Here is a 20,452-nt window from a genome sequence, read left to right as displayed (position 1 = left end):
TCCTGCAAAATCCGCAAATCCGCGAGCAGCGGATTTTGCTCGCACTGCTCGCACTGTTCGCGTGAGTTCGCGCCCCGCGAATAAGTGCGAAATTGCAGAAATACGATCTAAGCAAAACTGAAAGTAACTACTTACCAGGTTCAAAAGTTCAGGCACATCATTAGTAGCCATTTCCTGTAGTGCTTCCTGAGGGGCCCCTCCAGAGTTCAGTTGCCAGTTGAAACTATTATGTGACCCTGCTCTGAACCTCAGAATAGTTACACATATGCCACAAAGGTCATGAATTACAGCTAAGGGAGACAAGCAGGAGCCAGGCTGGAAGTTAAAATCCATTAATCAGCCCCTAATTCATTATTGTCAGTTGGGGCAGGACAGGTGTTGTAACTAATTTTGCAACAATGAAAGCACTTAGCAAGTGCAAAAGATCACTAATCAGGGCGCACTAAGGAAGCAGGTGCCAGCTAAAAAAATATTCTGTGACACATTAATCAGCCCCAAATTAATTCAGGTCACTTGAGGCAGGGAAGGTGTGCTTTGCTTTGCCGAAAATAATGTACACTGGACAACCAGAGGGTGTGGTGATGAAACAGAGGGTGGCATGGGTGGGCCAGAGGGTGGCATGAGTAGTCAGAGAGTGGCAGTGGTGACAGAGAGTGGCAGTGATGAAGCAGAGTGTCCCAAACAGGTTGGACACGTAGAAACAACAAGTTCGCAAAACTTGCGACCCGACAGGTAAGTTCGCAAATTGCGAAATTGTAAAAACCCTCGCGAACTGGCAGAAACACGGGCGAACACAAAAAAAAAAAAATCCGCAAATTCGCGGGAATTCGCGGATTTTGCGGATTGCGAGTTCGCAAATCCGCAAATCCGCGGATTGCCAATCCGCAAAATCCGCTCATGCCTAGTATGCAGACGACACCCTGCTGTATGTATGCGACCCTGATAATAACCTATCATCGGTGCTCAGGGAGGTGGTTCGCTTTGGTGCACTCTCTGGCTTGAAGGTCAATTGGACTAAATCGCTAGCTTTTCCATTGACTTCGATCACACAGCCCACGCCTATGGAGTATCCGCTTCAGTGGACCACTGATGCGGTCCGTTATCTGGGAATCCAGTTACACACGGATGCGGGAATCCTCTTCAGAGCTAACTATGGCACTGCCTTCAGTAAGCTAGAAGATGACGTAATTACCTGGAGTAAGCTTCCTTTGTCCTTAATGGGACGCATATCAATAATGAAAATGGTTGTGCTCCCCAGATTTTTGTTTCTGTTCATGACTATCCCAATGGTTCTCCCAAAATCATTCTTTGCACGGCTGCAGCAGCAGATGTCCAAACTGGCCTGGGCGGGTGGGCAACCGCGTGTCAGGTGGAGACTACTCACTATGCCATATTCTATGGGGTGACTTGGTGCCCAGGATCAAGAGGCATACTACTGTGTGGCTCAGGCGGCACATCTGCACACTTGGCTACATGGGGACCGGAACAAACCGCATGTCCTCATGGAGACTCTCTTTGCAAGCCCTATCTCACTCCCACATACGATCTTCCAATCGATGGATCGCTGAACGGGCCTATTGGACTCTGTTACAGCCACGAATCATACATGGCATAGCCTATTACAGATGCAAGATGGCGTGCTGCTATATTCACCGGAGATGCCAGTTGATTGGGCCAGATGGTTGCCCCCGCTTAAGGAGAAAGGAGTAGTCATTGCCTTACAGAAACTGAATAGAAAAATGGCGGGAGATCTATTCATTGACGGGGTTGCAAAGACATGGGAGTAGGCCCTGGGAGCCTGTGACGCGCCCCCGCTCCTGACATGATTCCAGTTCCACAGGGTGCGCTGCACTCTCAGCGACCTACTAGGCGGGGACATGGCAAAACCTCCTGAAGTTCCGGAGCTCATATATGTCCTTAAGACTGCTTTTTCCCGAAAACTGCTGTCCAATCTATACAAACTAACGCAAGCGCACAAATAGCACATATACACTAAGGCGCGACTGGCATGGCAGACTGATTTGGACACTGTTTTGGATGATCACACGTGGCGATATTGCTGTACTAACACTAAGAAAATATCACTCAATGGCCGGCATAGGCTGGTAAACTTCAAATTCCTGAATCGGGTGTACTACACCCCAGCTAGACTCTGCAGATAAGGCCTGAGGGATTCTGCGCGCTGTGAGAGGTGCAGTACCCCAGATGCAGTCTTTCTACACCTCGCCTCTCAGTGCCCTGGTGTCTGGGACTTTTGGAAAACAAAAATTCACTGATATTAGTGAGCTGACGGAGGTTTTCATCATGCCTGACCCGCTGGTGGCCCTATTACGATACACCAAGAAGCTGCCGAGGGCGATGTACCGCTTTTGGCCGCCATAAGTGTGGCAGGGTATGCTCAGACGTGAGTCCCTTGCTCACTTTGTCACTGGATTCAAGCAAGCCGGGCTGAAGACGGCTGGAATGCCAGAAACCGGTCCTCGGAAGCTTTTTTCCAGTCCGGGGAAGACATGGCTTGGCAGTTCGGGCTGGACTGTTCCCATGAGGCACAGGGTCAGACTGATTTGCATATAGCCATGTCTGAACTGGGGTGGCAGAGTGGGCTAAAGAACAGTGATGGATCAAACCCAGATCGTTTGACTGGGTGTGAGTGTTTGATTGATTCAGATGCTCCGTCCATCACCACCCCCTTTTGTACCGCTTTTGGCCGCCATAAGTGTAGCAGGGTATACTCAGACGTGAGTCCCTTGCTCACTTTGCCACTGGGTTCAAGCAAGCCTGGCTGAAGACGGCTGGAATGCCAGAAACCGGTCCTCGGAAGCTTGTTTCCGGTCCAGGGAAGACATGGCTTGGCAGTTCGGGCTGGACTGTTCCCATGAGGCACAGGGTCAGACTGATTTGCATATAGCCATGTCTGAACTGGGGTGGCAGAGTGGGCTAAAGAACGGTGATGGATCAAACCCAGATCTTTTCACTAGGTGTGAGTGTTTGATTGATTCAGATGCTCCGTCCGTCACCACCCCCTTTTGTACCGCTTTCGGCCACCATAAGTGTGGCAGGGTATGCTCAGACGTGAGTCCCTTGCTTACTTTGCCACTGGATTCAAGCAAGCTGGGCTGAAGACGGCTGGAATGCCAGAAACCGGTCCTCGGAAGCTTGTTTCCGGTCCAGGGAAGACATGGCTTGGCAGTTCGGGCTGACTGTTCCCATGGGGCACAGGGTCAGACTGATTTGCATATAGCCATGTCTGAACTGGGGTGGCAGAGTGGGCTAAAGAACGGTGATGGATCAAACCCAGACCTTTTGACTGGGTGTGAGTGTTTGATTGATTCAGATGCTCCGTCCATCACCACCCCTTTTTGTACCGCTTTTGGCCGCCATAAGTGTGGCAGGGTATGCTCAGACGTGAGTCCCTTGCTCACTTTGCCACTGGATTCAAGCAAGTCAGGCTGAAGACGGCTGGAATGTCAGAAACCGGTCCTCGGAAGCTTGTTTCCGGTCCAGGGAAGACATGGCTTGGCAGTTCGGGCTGGACTGTTCCCATGATGAGGGACAGGGTCAGACTGATTTGCATATAGCCATGTCTGAACTGGGGTGGCAGAGTGGGCTAAAGAACGGTGATGGATCAAACCCAGATCTTTTGACTGGGTGTAAGTGTTTGATTGATTCAGATGCTCCGTCCATCACCACCCCCTTTTGTACCGATTCCAGAATCTTAGCCGGAAATGAGAGCAGGGATACTGGGAGATGGTTCTTTAAGTTATTTTGGTCCTCCCCCGCCTTCTTCAGCAGAGGGCTTACCATAGCTCTCTCAAACCTAGATGGAACTTGGCAGGTCATCAAGGAGGTATTAAGAAGAGACAGAAGCTCGCCCCCCATAACTGGGAAGGCTGCTTTAAACTACTCGGATGGGCAGTGGTCCTCTGGCAAGCCAGATATAACCACAGCCGGTAAAGAGGCCACTGCATACAAATTCTCATTGGTACAGTGACATTGTTGTTTATAAAATCAAAATGATTTTTCTATTTTTATACTATCATGATTGTGTTGTCGTGTGTCCTTGATTATGTCCTTTACCCTATTTTATAATTACTTGCATGAGATTGCTTTTTGAAATGTATTTGTATTATCCCTGCTTGGGCAAGCTATCTTGTTACAGAGGACCCTCTCCTTTTTGAATTCTTATTTCCTTGTATGATCCTTTAGGGGCATATGTACAAGGAAATGCCGGAGCACAGAGCTTTGCCAAATTTGCAACATCACACTCTGAAATTTTCAAAATGCAGGGATGCGCCGTATGTACAACAATACGGCGCATCTCTGTGTTTTCCATAGCATGGTTATTAAAATGAGTTGCCTAGTACCAATGCAGGCACCCTTTCACTACAGTTCAGGGGTGCTTGTGTTGCAGGAAATGATTGTTTATGTGCAGGAGGGTGTTCCTTCCTTCACATAAACATACAATGATGGTAATATGTTACTTCTATGTGTGCAGCACTCATAGAAGTAGCAAATCGTCATTATTTATTGATTGTTTTTGAGCAGGAAGGGACACCTTCCTGCACATCAACAATCATTCATGGTGTTTTGCTCTTTCTATGTGTGCTGCAGAATGGGTAGTAATAAAGGGATTTCTCCTTGTTTCGCCATTCTAATGCCTGCTCCTGCATGGCATTAGTTTTTGGCGCTGCCTCAGATTTACAGATTCTTGTAAATCTGGTGCAGCATCAAAAAGCAATTGGTGTTATGGTGGAAAGCCCACAGCAACGCCCATTGCACGCCCCTTTCATGTAGATACCTGCATGAAAGGCTTAACTACACTTTGCAAATATGGAGCAGGGCATTGCAACACAGGAATGTCGTTAAAAGTAATGTCCCTGTGGCACAATATCCTTGTAAGTCCCAGATCCTTTAATAAAACTGATAGGTTGATCTGGTTGCAAAGGAGAGAAACCTGTATAAACTATAAGAAAATCATAGCGACCCTGGCATTTCTGAGGAAAATGAACATAGTTATCAGTTGACTATAAGACATTTCTGTTGTGTACAGCTTTTCATTTCCGTTTTCTATGTTACTTACCAACAGCTTTTTATCTTTGGTGGAGCTAATGAGGAGTGCGAGTTTAACGACATCATGGCAATGAAGCTAATCAATCCCTCTGATAGACAACCAAGTAAGTGATAAATGTTCATGTATCTTATGAAAATGACCTGAGCAGGAACAAATAAACTGTATCTTTGTACTTCTCAAGAAGTCATATTTGATCTTGCTGTTGCAGTAAAAAGTTATTAAAGTGATAGCTATAGTAAAGAAGCAAGATTCCTAACTTCTCTTTCAGTGTAATGTTGACTGCTGTATTGGAGAAGTTTTGAAAAGAAAATGTTGTAACAAGGCTTCTTTATGCTGTTAACAGAAATGCTTATTCATCTTTATGTTATGCCTTAAAGGGGTAGCATCACCATTAATTGTATTGTAATTACATTTGTATAGCGCTTACTACTCCTGAAGAGGCGTCAAATCGCTTTTTCGGCGAGTAGCATGCTACTCCAGGACCCATAGAGGATTAATGTTAACTTAGTGTAGTGAAACATGCAAGTAAATTTTAAGTGGTGGATAGGTTTCAGTTATTTGGATTTGGAAGGATAGCAGAAGGATAGAAGAAGAAAAAAGTTTTGTATTTGTATAGCGCGTGTTACCCCTGATGGGGTGTTGAAGCATGCTACTCTGGAAACCCATAAAGGATTAGTGGTGAATTAGTGTGGTGAAATATGAAAGTAATTTGAGTGGTGGATATTAGTCAGGTATTTGCAGTGAGAAGTATAGCGGAGGGATAGAAGGGGGAGAAAGGTTTGCATTCTTAGAGCACCTATTGCCCCTGGTGGGTGTTGAAGCACTTTTCTGGCGAGTAGCACGATACTCCATAACCCATAAAGGATTAGTGTTGAAAATTATTATAGTGAAATATGAAGTAATTTGAGTGGTGGATATGTTTTTCAGTTATTTGGATAGAGAAGGGTAGGTGGTGCAATAGAAGAGGGAAAGAGGTTTATATTTATATAGTGCTTGCTACACTTGGTGGGGCTTTGAAGTGCTTTTTTGGCGAGTAGCATGCTACTTTGGAACCCTTAAGGATTAGTGTTGAATTAGTATGGTGAAACATGAAATTAATTTGAGTGGTGGATATGTTAGTCAGTTTGGATTGAGAAGGGTTGGAGAGGGGTAGAAAAGGGAAAAAGGTTTTTATTTATATAACGCTTGTAACCCTGATGGGGTGTTGAAATGCTTTATTGGCGAGAAGCAGCTACTCTGGAACCCATAAAGGATTAGTGATGAATTAGTATAGTGGAATATGGAATTTGAGAAGTGAACATGTTAGTCTGTTATTTTGATTGAAAAGGATAGTGGAGGGATAGAAGAGTGAAGGATTTTGTTTTAGGTCATAGCAGTAGGAGGACGGCTTTTGGTTGAGTAAACAGGGTTTTGGAGAGGAAGAGTCAGAGGGAAGAGTTCAGAAAGGTTTATTTTGGGGGATCGGTATAGTAAAAGAGGTGTCAAATGATGCAAGAAGGGGTAGAGTAGTAGTCTAGAAAGGGTTATTTTGGGGATCATAGCAGTTAATCCATATACAGTGATTTGTGCAAGGAGGGTGCTGCTTAGAAGACATCCTTCTTTTCTCCTGAAGGTATTATCAGAATTCCATATTACCAGACAATTACTCTTCCAGTTTTCTTTGCCAATCTATCCTCTCCAAGAGAGCATTCCTCATAATCTCAGGATGTCCGCAAAGCTCTTCATGTTTAAATAGATAAAACTAAGACCTTATGCAAATCTAAATGACATTTTGTTAACTTCAGTCACATTGTCCAAGGTCTGGCTACTTCAAAACAGTCCCTCTCACATTGGGTTGTAGGCTGCATACTTCTCTGTCTTACCCATTGTCTGGTCAACCCTTGCCAAAGCACCCATTTCACTTGGGGGAAAACAACACACAGGACTCACTGAGAAGCATTTGGCTTTTAGATATATGTAGGGAAGTACTTAAAAATCAGTACACACTTTCAGAAGATGCTATTGTCTTGATTACAATAAAAAACAGACTTTAGCGTTGTTTAGGCTGCTCTAAGGAGCCTCTTTCAATAATCCTGTATGTAAAGGTCCTTCCGTATACATATTAGATGCAGTTCCTATCCCTTAATCCCAAGAATGAGAATGACTGTGATGTTTTTAGCTTGTATACTAACTTTTATTATTATTAATACAAATCCTGTAATACAGAAGAAATGCTGACTTACTTGTTGTCCTGATTCTGCATCTTAGGAATCTTCTATTAATGAAAATCCAGTGATACATACGAAATGCTAACGTACCTGTAGTCCTGTTTCTGCATCATAGGATTCTTCATTGAAGCAGAACTCAAAGTAGTAACCGTTTATTCTTTGCAGTACTTAAAAATGGCAGAAGACATGCCACATAAAAGAAAAACGCAATCAGTTTGGCCGTTTTCTATTTTCTGCACCATTGTTCCCTTACAGAAGTTTAGAGCAAGGGAATTCCACATCTTTGACAAGTAGTAGGGGCCGGGTGTGCAGTATTGTACAGAAAAATGGTGTATGCTGTTGCAGGCAGACTGAGGAAATGCAGTAGCTGAACACCTATTTGCTCCTGCACTTGCACATTGTCCACTAGGCAATCAATAAACCCGACAAGTTTATTTTAGATGGCGCAATAGCAGTACAAGTACTCTGTGTGTGGACTTGGTCTGTGTAGTGGTAGGCTAAGTATGAACAAAGCCTCACTGCAATTCCAGTAGATGCAACATTACTGGAGGCATGTGCAACTAGTTTAGTGTACAGCAGGAATGTGTTGAACATACTGGTACCAATTTATGAAGACATTTTCAACCATAAACGTAGGCCAAATATACCCTTGTTCATCCTTGCTTGGAATTCACAGAAGGATTTCACAGGTGTGAATGGATTTACTACTGTGGATCTTTCCAGGACACAGTTGGGGAGCCCCTTCTTTGTAAATACCACACAAGGGGTGCAAAGGAGGCATTCTAAGACTCCTACACAACCCTTTCTCACTCTGAAAATGGTTGGAGAGTTACTCCAGCAATAGGTTGGACTAATTCCACTTCAGGGAGAAGACAGGAACAGATAATAATAATATTAATACAATTTATAAAGCGCATGGTTACGCCACCTCGGCGTGTCCACGCCCACAGCGAAACTTAGAGTATGGCAGATAGCACCATCATCAATCCTTGAAAGAAGTACTTTACTGCCTAACTCTAATTATGTTTCTTAGGGGCCAATTACAGGTTTGTGAATGTGTGGCAGTCTTTTGATTGGCCTATTACAATCAGGATGGTCGGACCTCCATTGCGCCGCCGCAGAAGGCAGAGAACTGCCGTCCCCTTGGTGTTGTGTACTGCAGTCCTTCCAAGCATATATCGAATTTCCTCTCCGCAACAGTTTTTATGAGGTTTCTCCTCCATGAAAGCCGTGGCGGAGAGGAAACAAAGAGGGCCCTTGTGCCTCTGCGTCGTGGGATGCATGCCAGGGGACACAACATTTGTTCCCCTGTATCCATGCACCACAGTTCCTGCATGGCATGGACTTGTCAATCCATGCGGTTCAGAAACTGTTTTAGGCGCTCCCTTTGCAGTGGCTATTTTCAAGGCCCGTCGGACAGGAGGAAACTCTTAGTCAGGCAGGCGGCCCAATCAAGGCTTTAGCTGTGCAGCGGTTGGGTGGACCCTGCACTGCACCGACAAAGTTGTAATCAGGCCCTTAGGGCCTGGCAGACTTTGATCTTAAAACTAAAACAGTAAGCACTCCTGCAACATCCATTACAATGCATGCATTACAACGCAATGCCTTTACAATGCAGGCAATACAGTATAAGTTCCATTACCACACATTCTATTACAACGCATGCTATTACAACGCTGACCAGTACCTTCCATGAGATAAGCACCAGGCAGTGTTAGAATAGTAAATTACATTGTAATGGTTCATGCTTTATAATGGCTTGCATTGTAATAGCACATGTTGTAATGGAAGTTGCGTTGTAAAAACCACATTGTAAAAGTATGCATTATAATAGTTTACGTTGTATCATCATACATCCTCAATTTTGTGTGTCTGAAATTATTTTTCTCATTGTTGATGTTCTCATATTTCCATCTGCAAAGGGTATTTATAATGTAGTTTCTTGTGCATGCTATACAAACGTAAGTAATATAAAATAACAGAGGACTAGGTGCAGTGGCTTTCTAGGAATAAAATGGGTTTTTATAGTTCTGAAAATCTTGCAATGTGTGCATGATGTTTCTTCTTTGCTCACATTGCCCTTATTATGCCTTTTGGAAACATCCTACCTCATTGCCACTGAGAGTGAATTTGCCTACAAAATTAACAAATACCATAGCATGAAATTTAAAAAAACAGGTAGAATGGGCATATAAAAAAACCTGTTCAGGAAAATGAAAATAAACACATATTAATTCGCTATCTTACCAAATGGTGCACTGGAGGTGGGCACTGTGTATGCCCCTGGAGCCCTGACTGATATGGATGTTACAATAACAGCATTTGTAAAAGATTAAAACTAAGTTCATGAATCAATGTTGGATAGGTAAAAGTGGACAGAATTAGTTCCTTAGTGAAGCAAGGGACTGTTGAAAATGGCCTTTGGAGTCATGGTGTATTCTCTTTCTACAAACAGGGAATACTTACATATGTCTTGGGTGCAGGGGCCATTTGTTTAACCCTACTTAACGAGGTAGGCGCTGAACGCAGTCTGCTGTGAAGTGCAACTGACAAGTTAAAAATTGGACAAGCTTTCAAGAACTATATAGACACCAATGAGGAATTGGTGCATACAATTAGAATGTCATAGGGGTCGATCAGAGACTTTTTGATAGGTGATATGACATATACCACAATGATTAAGAAAAGCCAAGTCGATATGGTGCAGGATATTTGCTGAATTTGTTGGATGAATAATGCATCATACACTGAAGTCTAACAAGCTAAATTTACCCCTATGGGAAGGTACACCACATTACTTCGAATCCATCACTTCTACTGACCCTTATTATTTCCAACCCCATTACTTCAATCCATAAAAATACTTTCACTGCTGAGCTTAGATATACCATTACTTGGCCCATTGCCACCGCACTTCATATTTTCAAGTATGTAAAGAAGTGGTTTAGAGCTTATTTTAAAGACAAATACATTAAAATAATCACATTCAAATTACGCAAAATATGCATTTTCAAAAGAAAAGTTCAATAAACTTTTGCTAGAGTATCGTTCTCAGATTAGCTTATTTTTTTATTTAAAAGAATGTAAATATCTCAATATTTTATAATATTGTTGTATTTGCAGATTAAAACATTTTACCTTAAGGGTTAAAAATTGTCATTTTGTTTAAATTTACTGCAATTACTATGTATATAATTTTATATTTAGCATTTGTCAGGGTTAGTTTTCCCAGTATGTGTATGGTTAGGCTTAGTGACTGTGTTCAATTGATGTGATTAAAATAAGGAGCATTTTAATATGAGAGTTTAAGAAATAGGAAATGAAGTAATGGCAGTGTTGCGATTGAAGAAATTAGCTGTTTCATTTTAGTAATGCGATATCGAAGTAATTGTATGTTACTGTGAAGCGTTAGAAGTAATTGCAAGTACAAGTAATGGTGGTCTACGTAATGAGAAACATTTGTGTGAGGAAAAGTCCAAAGATGATAAGAAAATCCAAATATATCTCTGTGTTCTAGAAGCTCCCTTTACTAGAAATGGCAGATAACCAAGCACTTTGGTAATGGGTAGAAAGTCCACTCAATGGGCTGAAGACCAGTCTAAAGATGCAGTAAACAACTGTATGTGGTACAGAGTGCTTGTGGGCTCAAACTGACTCATTTGGAACTTAGTTATCTTCCCGCCATATAACCTTGTTTGCAGTAGTCCTCCAGAAAGTATATAAACAAACAGAAAGATTATTCATGAAAATATTTACGACACAACAAACTCACCACTAGAGAATATGGAGAGACAAAGTTATCTAGGTAACACCCAGTCTTACAGACAAATGTACTAATGGAGGAGGTCAGATACTTAGAAAGAGTTACATTGTCCAGTCCACCTAGAGTTCCTGTTGATCAGTGGTAGATTTGGGTTCATCTGATGGCAGACGTTTATCTGGTATCGCTTGAAAGATGTGTACAGCTGAGGTACTGGTAGGAGAATGCCACTTAGAAAATCATGGAGAAGTGTGTATGTTTACTGATTGCTTTGCAAATATCAAAATAGGCAGGCTACAATTGAGGAATGCCAACCATGTATTCAGAAATAATTCAGAATATTCAGTCAATTTAATATTGGTGAATTTAAGAGTCAAATGGAACGCTTCCCTTTACCATGGATGTTTAGTAGGCAACTGAAAGTTTTCTTGGGAACTCATAATGAGGAAATTACCTAGATACAAATGTTTCATACATGGCAATGGAAGCCGGAATCAGTTTAGCAGGTTTAAGAGAGAAGAAAGCAGTGCTACAATTGATCTGCCACACATTTGGAAAACAATTGCAGTGTTTGCTTTGGGCCCTGAAAGACCCCTTCCACCCTCGTCGATGTAACAGGCCCCTTCTGCCATACACAAACATTGATATCCATTTGCTCACTGTACTACTAGACCGAAAATGGATCCCACCACCATTCTTCCTCTGAGTGGGGGAGAAGGATAACTCTGCATAATCCCTCTTCTCTTTGGCATTCCCACCTAGCAGGAAAGTGTTCCCCACACAGAGCCTAGATGTACATATCCTGTGAGAAGGGGCAATGTCTCAGGCCTTCACAAAAAGATATGACTTTGGTATCTTTTCTTTGTTTAGTCCTGGGAACATGCCGGCTAGCTACCCAGATGATTAGAATTATATCTGACTGACATTCCTACCAGACATTCTCTCTAATGGTGCTCCCAATGTCTCTCCAGTGTACACCAGAAAATTGGCTATTAATTAAAAAGGGATCACTTTTGTGATGATTCCCACTGTTATGAAAAATATCATAAACAATTTCAGTCTAAGTTTTTGCTTTTATGTTTTTCCTTTCAGTCATGAAGGAGATTCTGTCAGAATTTGGCCTCCAAGGAGTGAGCAATGGGTATGTTCATGTGTTTGAATACTTTTAATAATGTTCAAATTGTAATGAGGTAATTGATTTGATTGACACCTTTTTTTTTTTACAAATTCTGACATCTGTCAGTGTAAATTCTGTCTGTCACACAAATTTAGTAGCTTTTGTTTATATTAAATCTCAAACACTCTCTGCAATCATAAAGTATGTGTTTCAATCCCATTACTATTGGTCTGAATATGCAGTTGGAAAAAAAATCAATTAAAGCCAATTGAAGATATGAACCCCTTTATTGCCTGCTTGACTTTTTGTAAGTCAAAGTGGGATCATTTCAGAATAGGCGTGTGAAACACATTCCTCAACAAGAATTAAAGTTCAACCGTGGCAGGTGCCCCCATTATTTTCCCCTAAAATATCCAGTCAGCAAGATGAATGAAAAATGTCTTAGCTATCCTAACAAAAAGTTGTAATTCTATTTAGGACACAGGCGGGGATTAGGCTTAACTTTCCTTGCTTTATTCACCAGCATCCATTCAAAGTATGTAACAACAACAAACTACATTTCCCATCAGTCCATGGGAATAAAACTAAACATATCCTCCAATCCGAGCAGCGTTAGTCCTTCAACATTCCTCCTAGACTCTTTATGCTCCTCTTTTTTCTGCAAATACAGCAGGTTCACTCTGGAATTTCTCCTGTATATTCACATCCGTCCCTCAGAAGACAGATAATTGATGTAAGATAATGAAAAGGGCAGGCTAAAATCTGAAGCATAAACATCATAGCATATTATGGTAATGTTTAGCAAAGTATAAGGTAAAAATGTTTCCATTATGCAAAGTGAAAGGTAAACATGATATGCACCAAGAACCACAAGAAATACAATGAAAATAGGGTGGGTAAATTGAAATTCAATCAAGTACGGGTGGGCTAATTCTTGCATCCGAGTCCTTAATTGAATTGAAACTTTCTGTTACGATAGCTGGGAAATTTTTCATTTAATGTCAGGACCAGAGGCAAAGATTAGGCTAGTTTAAAGCTTATCCACCATCAGAGATGCCAGATGCGTAACGGTTTTAAAATAAAATCTTTTAAATGAAGAGTCCAACGACCAATCAACTGCATTAAAGATGTCCTCTAAACAAGCCCCAGAAAAAAGCTTAAGAAGCCACAGCCCCCCATACGGAGTGAGCTCCAAACTTAGATACATCAATCCTCTCTTCATGCAAGGCCCATTTGACCCATCTGGCAACAGTAGGGGAAGAAACAGCTTTGTGAGACTTGGTAAGAGCAATAAGTAGTTGACTCTCACCCTGAGAGCATATATCTTCTGACATAGATTTGTTAGCTTTCAATGATATACCCACACATAACTTAGGAACATCTGGGAAAGCTAGGTAGGACACAATGCTAGAGTTACATTTTGCATGTCTAGGAACGTGAAAAGTCCCCCTGTCTGGGGTGAATGCTCTAACTGTCAAGTCCAGTAAACACACTTCAGACACTCTGCGACAGAAACCAAACATAACAGAGTAGCCAATTTCACCATCATCTGTTTGATAGATAGCCAGGATTTAAATAAATGGAAGACTTTATTAATGTCCCACAATTAAGAATATCTGGGTTCCAAAGGAATAGACAACCTAATACCTCTAAGATATTTATAGATGAGGGATGTTCCCCCACTGAATGCCCATTCACAAAAATGTGACCAGCTGAGATAGCCGATCTAAAGGTGTGATCAACCACTAAGCGAAACCCTACGAAGCCATATCTGCTAGGAAATTCAAAATACAGACAATGTCTGCCCCCGTGGGATCCAGCTGCCGATGATGACACCAATTCAGCTATCAATACCAGGCAGAGCGGTATCTCATATATGTGGTATTCACCCAGGCTCTGGCGAGCAAGGCTACAGCCTTTGAAGTAATTCCCAGGACTTTGCAGCATTCCCTGTAATCCATCATGCCATGAGACCGAGAGCATATGTGAGCACCAGATGATGAGGATTCCCTTGGAGATCCTGAAACACATGTTGAGGGATTGGAAAATCCCCAGAAAGTTTCATCAGACTGGAACTCAAACTTCAGATCTCTATATCGGAGTGACCAGCACTAAGTCTGCATTCTGTCGCTCCACCTAAGCAGACACTCGCATAATCGTTGCAAACAGAGGAAAGATGTAGCTCTTCTCTGTGCTCCAATCTTGGGGGAAAGCATTGGTCAATACTGCATCAGGATCTTGTGTTGAACTGCAATACCTCTCCAACTGGTGATCCATTTGCAAGGCAAAAAGATCGATCGTGAAGGCACCCCACTTTCATGAAGCGCCTGGAACACCTACGGGTGAAGATTCCAAAGACTGGTGTCCTGACAATGGTGGGAGTACCAATCTGCCACTTGATTGGATTGTCCTGGAAGATATTCTGCCAAGAGTGATATGAAATTGTTCAGACGATAAATCCAAGGGGGTCGTGACAGATCCTGCAGAGTCCTTGATCTCATCTCCCCGAGGTGGTTGACGTACTGAAATGCTGCCACATTTTCCATCTTTAGAGGACACAACAGTGAGCCCTGTCCTTGGTCAAATACTTCAGCACAAAAGAGCCTGCTGTTAATTCCAGGAAGTTTATGTGGAGGACTTGTTCGTTGGATGACCATTTTCCTCCTGTGGAAAACTCCCCACAGCGAGTTCCCTAACTCGAACTATTGGCATCCGATTCTATCACCAGGTTGGATAGGGATCCGAAGATAACGGGACCATTCCATGCAGCCGTATGGGTGATCCAGAATTGTAATTCCTTCTTTGCCTCCTCCGATAGGAGAATGGATTGGGGGAAATTGAGACCTTGGCGTCGATGACATATCTTTAGGCATTGCAATGTTCTGTAGTGTAAAGGACCTGGCAATATCGCCTGTATTGATGATGAGCGAAGGCCCACAATGCGTGCTAAATGGTGGAGGGATATTGAATATTTGGACAGAGTTTGTCTGAGTTTGTGAATGATTTTGGCCAGTTTGCAAGAGGGAAGTGGCTGTCACGCAATTCATCACGAAACACATGAATTGAGTGTTTTGAGAGGGGATCAAGGATAACTTGTCCTCATTGATCACAAAACGCAGAGACTCCAACAGGTTGATAGAAATCTGGAGATGATGGGTGAGACATATGGAAAATTGGTTCATGATTAAACTGTTGTTGAGGTAGACTATTAACTTGATTCCCTGAGCCCTCAGCTGTTCGATCACCAATTTCAGAACTGTGGTGAGGCACCACATAGCACAGGACAGACCAAAAGGATGGGAGGTGAACTTGAATACCAAAGATCTCAATTGGAAGTAGAGAACTTGCCTGCCTGTAAGATAAGCATTCTTGAGGTCGAAGCGGACCATCCAAACCTGTGTCTCCATAAGATCCATGATGCGATAGATACCCTCTGTCTTGAGGTGGCAGTATATCAACAACTTGTTGAATTCCCTCAGGTTAATAACGGGACAATAGCCCCTGTCACTCTTCTCTACCAGAAAGATGGTGCTGGGAAACTCATGGGGGTGAAAAGTGGTATGGATGATCGCCCATTTCTTCAAAAGTTGGAGAATTTTGGCATCCACTCATGCTGACTGGTCTGGAGATAAAAAAAGGGACACAGGGAGAACCGGAAAATTCAATCTGAAACCCTACTGACGGTTTGAAGTGCCCAAGCATCTGAAGTGAGGTTCTGCCAGTTGGGGAGGAAGTCCCTCAACCTGCCACCCAGTCTTATTCCTGTGCAGTCTTATGCACTCACCTTGTGGGGCATTATGGGAACTGTTGCCCTTTCCTCTTGCACCCCGATGCCTGGTGGAGTAGATGATGTAAAATTTGGCTAGATCCTGCCGTTGTCCTCTGCGATAGTCACCACATCTCAAGGAGGGCTAGTAAAAGCTAGGTTGGTTGAATGCACCCTGCCACGACCGGCCCTGTCAAAAACACATGACGTAAAGATTCGCCAAATAGAAGACTGGTCTTTTTACAGGGCCGTGAAATTATTAATACATTTTCCAAATTCCTTAATAAACAGATCCCCAAACAGGTTCCCTCATATATAGGGGCTGCCTCCGAAGTCGAGAGTTCCCCTAGCTTGGGATTGATCTTGATTATTATTGACCTTCGCCGCTCTGTGAATATTGCATAATTTGCGTTCCCCAACAGGATTATGACCCTCTGTGCCCATTTGGATAGAGCCTCAGGAGCTATCAGGGCCCCGGATGCCTTTGCATCCTCTGCCATATCCAAAATCATGGATAGTAGTCCAGCAACATCCGATATTTTGTTTGCCTTGATCACCAAGACCGGTCTATACCCTTTTTGGGTTGCCTTACAAACTTTGTCAAGAAGGTCCCCATCTTGGGGTCAATCTCCGGTGTGAGGGCTACTTTGCCCTCCAAAGCAGGTCTGGGGCATTCAGGATTGAGACAATTTCAGACTTCTTTGTCCAGTGGTTTTCAGAACCGCCCGCAATGTACGAAATCACTTTAGGATCTGGAGACCACTCAGATGAACGCGAATGCAGGAGGTCATTGGGGTCAAGCATATCCGAATTTATAGAGGGGATGCCCCTCCCAAAGTTATCATTCCCCACAAGAGAAGGGCTACCAGACGGTCTCCAAGGCCGGCTGGAGTCTCTGTCTCCATTTGATGTACTGAGCGAGCATCCCCAAACCCTGGATTTAGGAGTAGGAGCCGAGAAGGAGGGTCTCCCCAAAGTATCCGGTTGTAGGCCAGAGGTAGAAGGCTGGGATTCAATGAATGCCTTCTTGAGGCATACAAAGGAGTCCATATCGATGCCTATGGGCTCTGAGTGCTTGCTATCTGGGGCTAGAGGCACAGGCTGCCCTGGAGGTATGGGGCCCTTAGGTCCAGCACGGTCTTCCCTCAGTTTGAGGGGTCTCGGGCATTAAGCCTGCAACTCTTGAATTCTCTCCAGAGGTGCCACTACTTGGGACACAGCCTTAAAAAGGGAAACGTCAATTAGTTGGTCAAATTGATCATCAATGGGGAAATATGTGACATCTTCTTCCTCAAAGTAATTCCCATATTCCTCCGTTATGTCAGTGGTAGAAGGTTGAGATGTTTGCAGGGGTTAATTGGTCTGTGGAAACCCAGGTTCTAATACAAACGGTTGAAAAGGCCTTGGGATCAGCACTCCCTTTTCTATTTATAGGGAACTGAAAATCACCTGGGTGAGTCCCAATAGTCAAATATATGTCTTACCCGTCGAGCAAGTGTTATGCTTCATACAGCAGATCTCTCATATAAAAAGACCAGACTTGACTCAGGCAGATTAATCTTCCCTGCACACATACATGCAGCAAGACATGGTTCAACACTGCAGAGATCGGGTGAAAGTGACGCGCTAGTCCCCGGGGGAGGGGGGTAAGATGCGCTGAGTACATTTGTAGTCTATGTGCGGACCCCCTAGCTGTAGGATGGCCGCGCCACGAGGAATGCCTGACACACTTTAAAGCGAGCGCAGAGGAGTGAGGATCATTCCTGCGATCACGTGGACAAATAGACCCGGGGCACAAATAATACAGTGGCAACACCATTCTAGAGGTTTCTATGTCGAGCAAAGGCAAAACAATCAGAAAGTATACAATAATTACCGTATGACATGGAGCAAGATAAAGCCACATCTCTGAGGCTGCTGGGGCAGCAAAAAAAGAGGAGGAAAGAGCATCTACGAGGACAGTTGAAGGACTGACGTTGCTTTGATTGGAGGATCTGTTTTGGTTTATTCCTATTGACTGATGGGAAATTTAGGGGCATATTACCAACAAGTAGCGATATTTATCGCTAAATAGGCTTAGCGACGATTTTTGTATCGCTGCCTATCACTGGATATGTTAGCGGAGAAAACATGCTATTAGCAACGTTTTTCTCCATTGTGCTAAAATATCCTGCAATTTAAAAAAAAAAAAATGTTTTGCGATTTGTAGAGCGCCTGGTGACCCGTAGGCATCCCTGCGCTATAACATTTGTGGAGACCAGAGGAAAAGGGGGACTTTATTTTGGGAATAGCAGGGTTTTCAGTTTTTTCCTAAAGATCGGATGGCTGGGTTCCATCCTGAGGGTGCGGGGAAGTGAGTTCCACCCAGAGGATGCTTTAACCGAGAAGCGTCGGCCACCGGTACGTGTCTTCCTGAATCTGGGGACGTTGGCCAGACGCTCGTTATCCGAACGGAGGGACCTGTGGGCCTTGTATGGAGTGACCAGGTCTCTCAGAATAGCAGGTCCGAGACCGTTGAGCAGTTTGTGTGCAGTTCACAGGGCCTTGAATTCGACCCTTTGACATATTGGGAGCCAGTGGAGGGCCTTGATTGCTGGTTTGGCTGAAACTCTGGAGGGGAGGTTCATGAGCAGCCAGGCGGCTGCGTTCGTCGTGCGCTGGAGTTTGGCCATGGTGGATTCAGGAGCTCCCAGATATATCATGTTGCTGTAGTCCAGCCGCGCAAGGATCAGACCCTGGACCAGGAATTTTCTAGATAGGGGCGGAAGTAGTGGGAGGATCCTGCGAATGGAGCGCATGAGGTCAAAACAGGTGCCTGCTGTTTTGGATGCTTCGAAATGCGTGAATATCGCTGAAAATACAGCGATATTCACGCATTAGCGACGAAATGGTCTTAGCCATTTTATCCACCTCCCATTGGATAACATGGCTAAGAACTGGTCTGGGCAGGTGTTAGTATTTGGAGATATTCGCTCTTACCGCGAATATTTCTAACGCTACGCCTGCCTTCCTAATAGGTGATAGCGACGTTAGCGACTGCCTTCAGTCGCTAACTGGTTGGGTACGCCCACTTTGCATGTCATTAGCGATAGACATCGCTGACATGCAAAGCGGGCCCCAAACCGCTCGCTATTGCCTAAAAGCTGTCACTAACATCAGTTAGCGACAGCTTACTAATAGGGCGATAGAAGTATCGCCGCTTAGCGTCTGAAAACGGCCAGTAAATCGGCGATAATTGCCTATCGCCCCCCCCTTGGTAATATGCCCCTCAGTTTGTTGTTGTAGTTACATGATTTGAATAGCTGCTGGTGAATAAAGCAAGGAAAGTTAAGCCTCGCCTCCAGTCCTGACCTAGAATCTAAACGCTTGACCTCTCTCTGGCTACGTCCATTGAGAAACATCTACTGTCGGTCCGAAATGACCTTCATTAATATGCTGTTGTCTGAAGAATAACATTTATAAAAGGCCTCACAGTATTAATGTTATTTAATATTTCCAATTATTTCTGATAAGCGTTGGATTGTAACTCATTCCACGTGTCTCTTGAGCTCAAGGGAAGGCATCTTGTACAATTACCATACTAAGGAACATGGTACAGTATACCACTGTAATCTTCTGGCCTGCCCTAGACTCTCATGGCATATTATGAGCAGTGCACACAGAGTGTAATAGGCATTTGTTTTTTGTGATTTTCTGGCTCTACAGAATAGGCATAGTTGTCTGTTAAGCTCTTCTGTAATAACACAGATGTCTGTCCAGTCTCTTCCATAATACCACAGATGTCTGAGCAGTCTCTTCTGTAATACCACAAATGTCTGTGCAGTCTCTTCTGTAATACAACAGATGTCTGTGCAGTCTCATCTGCAATGCCACAGTTGTTGGTCGAGCCTCTTCTGTGTAGCCTCTTCTGTAATATCGCAAATGTTTGTGCAGCCTCTCCTACAATATCCACTGTGTGGACAAACAATTATTTCCTGTTTCATGCTAGTTCTTTATAAAATATGTGCTTGCTGTCTCTGATTCTAATATATCACCTGACCAGGTTGTTAAGAACCGTAGAACTCAACGTAGTGGTGATCCCGCGCTTCAAAAGGACAAGATAGGAAGGAAGGTCTTTCCGCGTATTTGCACCATCTCTTTGGAAAAAAATCCAGATCATTCAGGGACAGTGTCCAATCAAGGTAGCTTTAGCAAACAGCTGAAGACTTGGCTGAGAAGGCCTTCTGAGGGCAGCCATGCATGTTATAAAATCTTTATCACATAACGTGACAAGGAAGTAGCTGCACCCCATCACAAGTATGTAAATGACTTTGCCCATGTGCCTGCACACACGTGTGTACCACACAAGAAGATGTGCACATTTAGAGCCTCTCCCCCAATTGCCCTCATGTAGTCTTCACCCCTCCCTCTCAACAGACAGTCAGCGGTGCGTGCCTCTATGCAAATAATGACAGTGTAAGTGGGGCCATTCTGTCAGTATTTTAACCGGGTTGTCTTCCCACTGCCTAACCACTTGGGGAGCCAGGTAGAT

General features: G+C 43.6%; 1 protein-coding gene across 1 annotated transcript in view; it reads left to right on the top strand.

Moving 5' to 3' along the window:
* Positions 1-20,452, top strand: part of LOC147727101 (RING finger protein B-like) — a 677,508-nt gene that overhangs the window by 385,350 nt on the left and 271,706 nt on the right. The window contains exons 14-15 of the mRNA XM_086963055.1: positions 5,087-5,174; positions 12,131-12,179. Of these exons, the coding sequence (XP_086819181.1) occupies positions 5,087-5,174; positions 12,131-12,179 (137 nt within the window). The remainder of the gene's footprint in view (positions 1-5,086; positions 5,175-12,130; positions 12,180-20,452) is intronic.

Source organism: Lissotriton vulgaris, chromosome 3_1, assembly GCF_964263255.1.
Source record: "Lissotriton vulgaris chromosome 3_1, aLisVul1.2, whole genome shotgun sequence".
Lineage (NCBI taxonomy): Eukaryota > Metazoa > Chordata > Amphibia > Caudata > Salamandridae > Lissotriton > Lissotriton vulgaris.
This window is presented reverse-complemented; position numbering and strand designations above follow the sequence as displayed.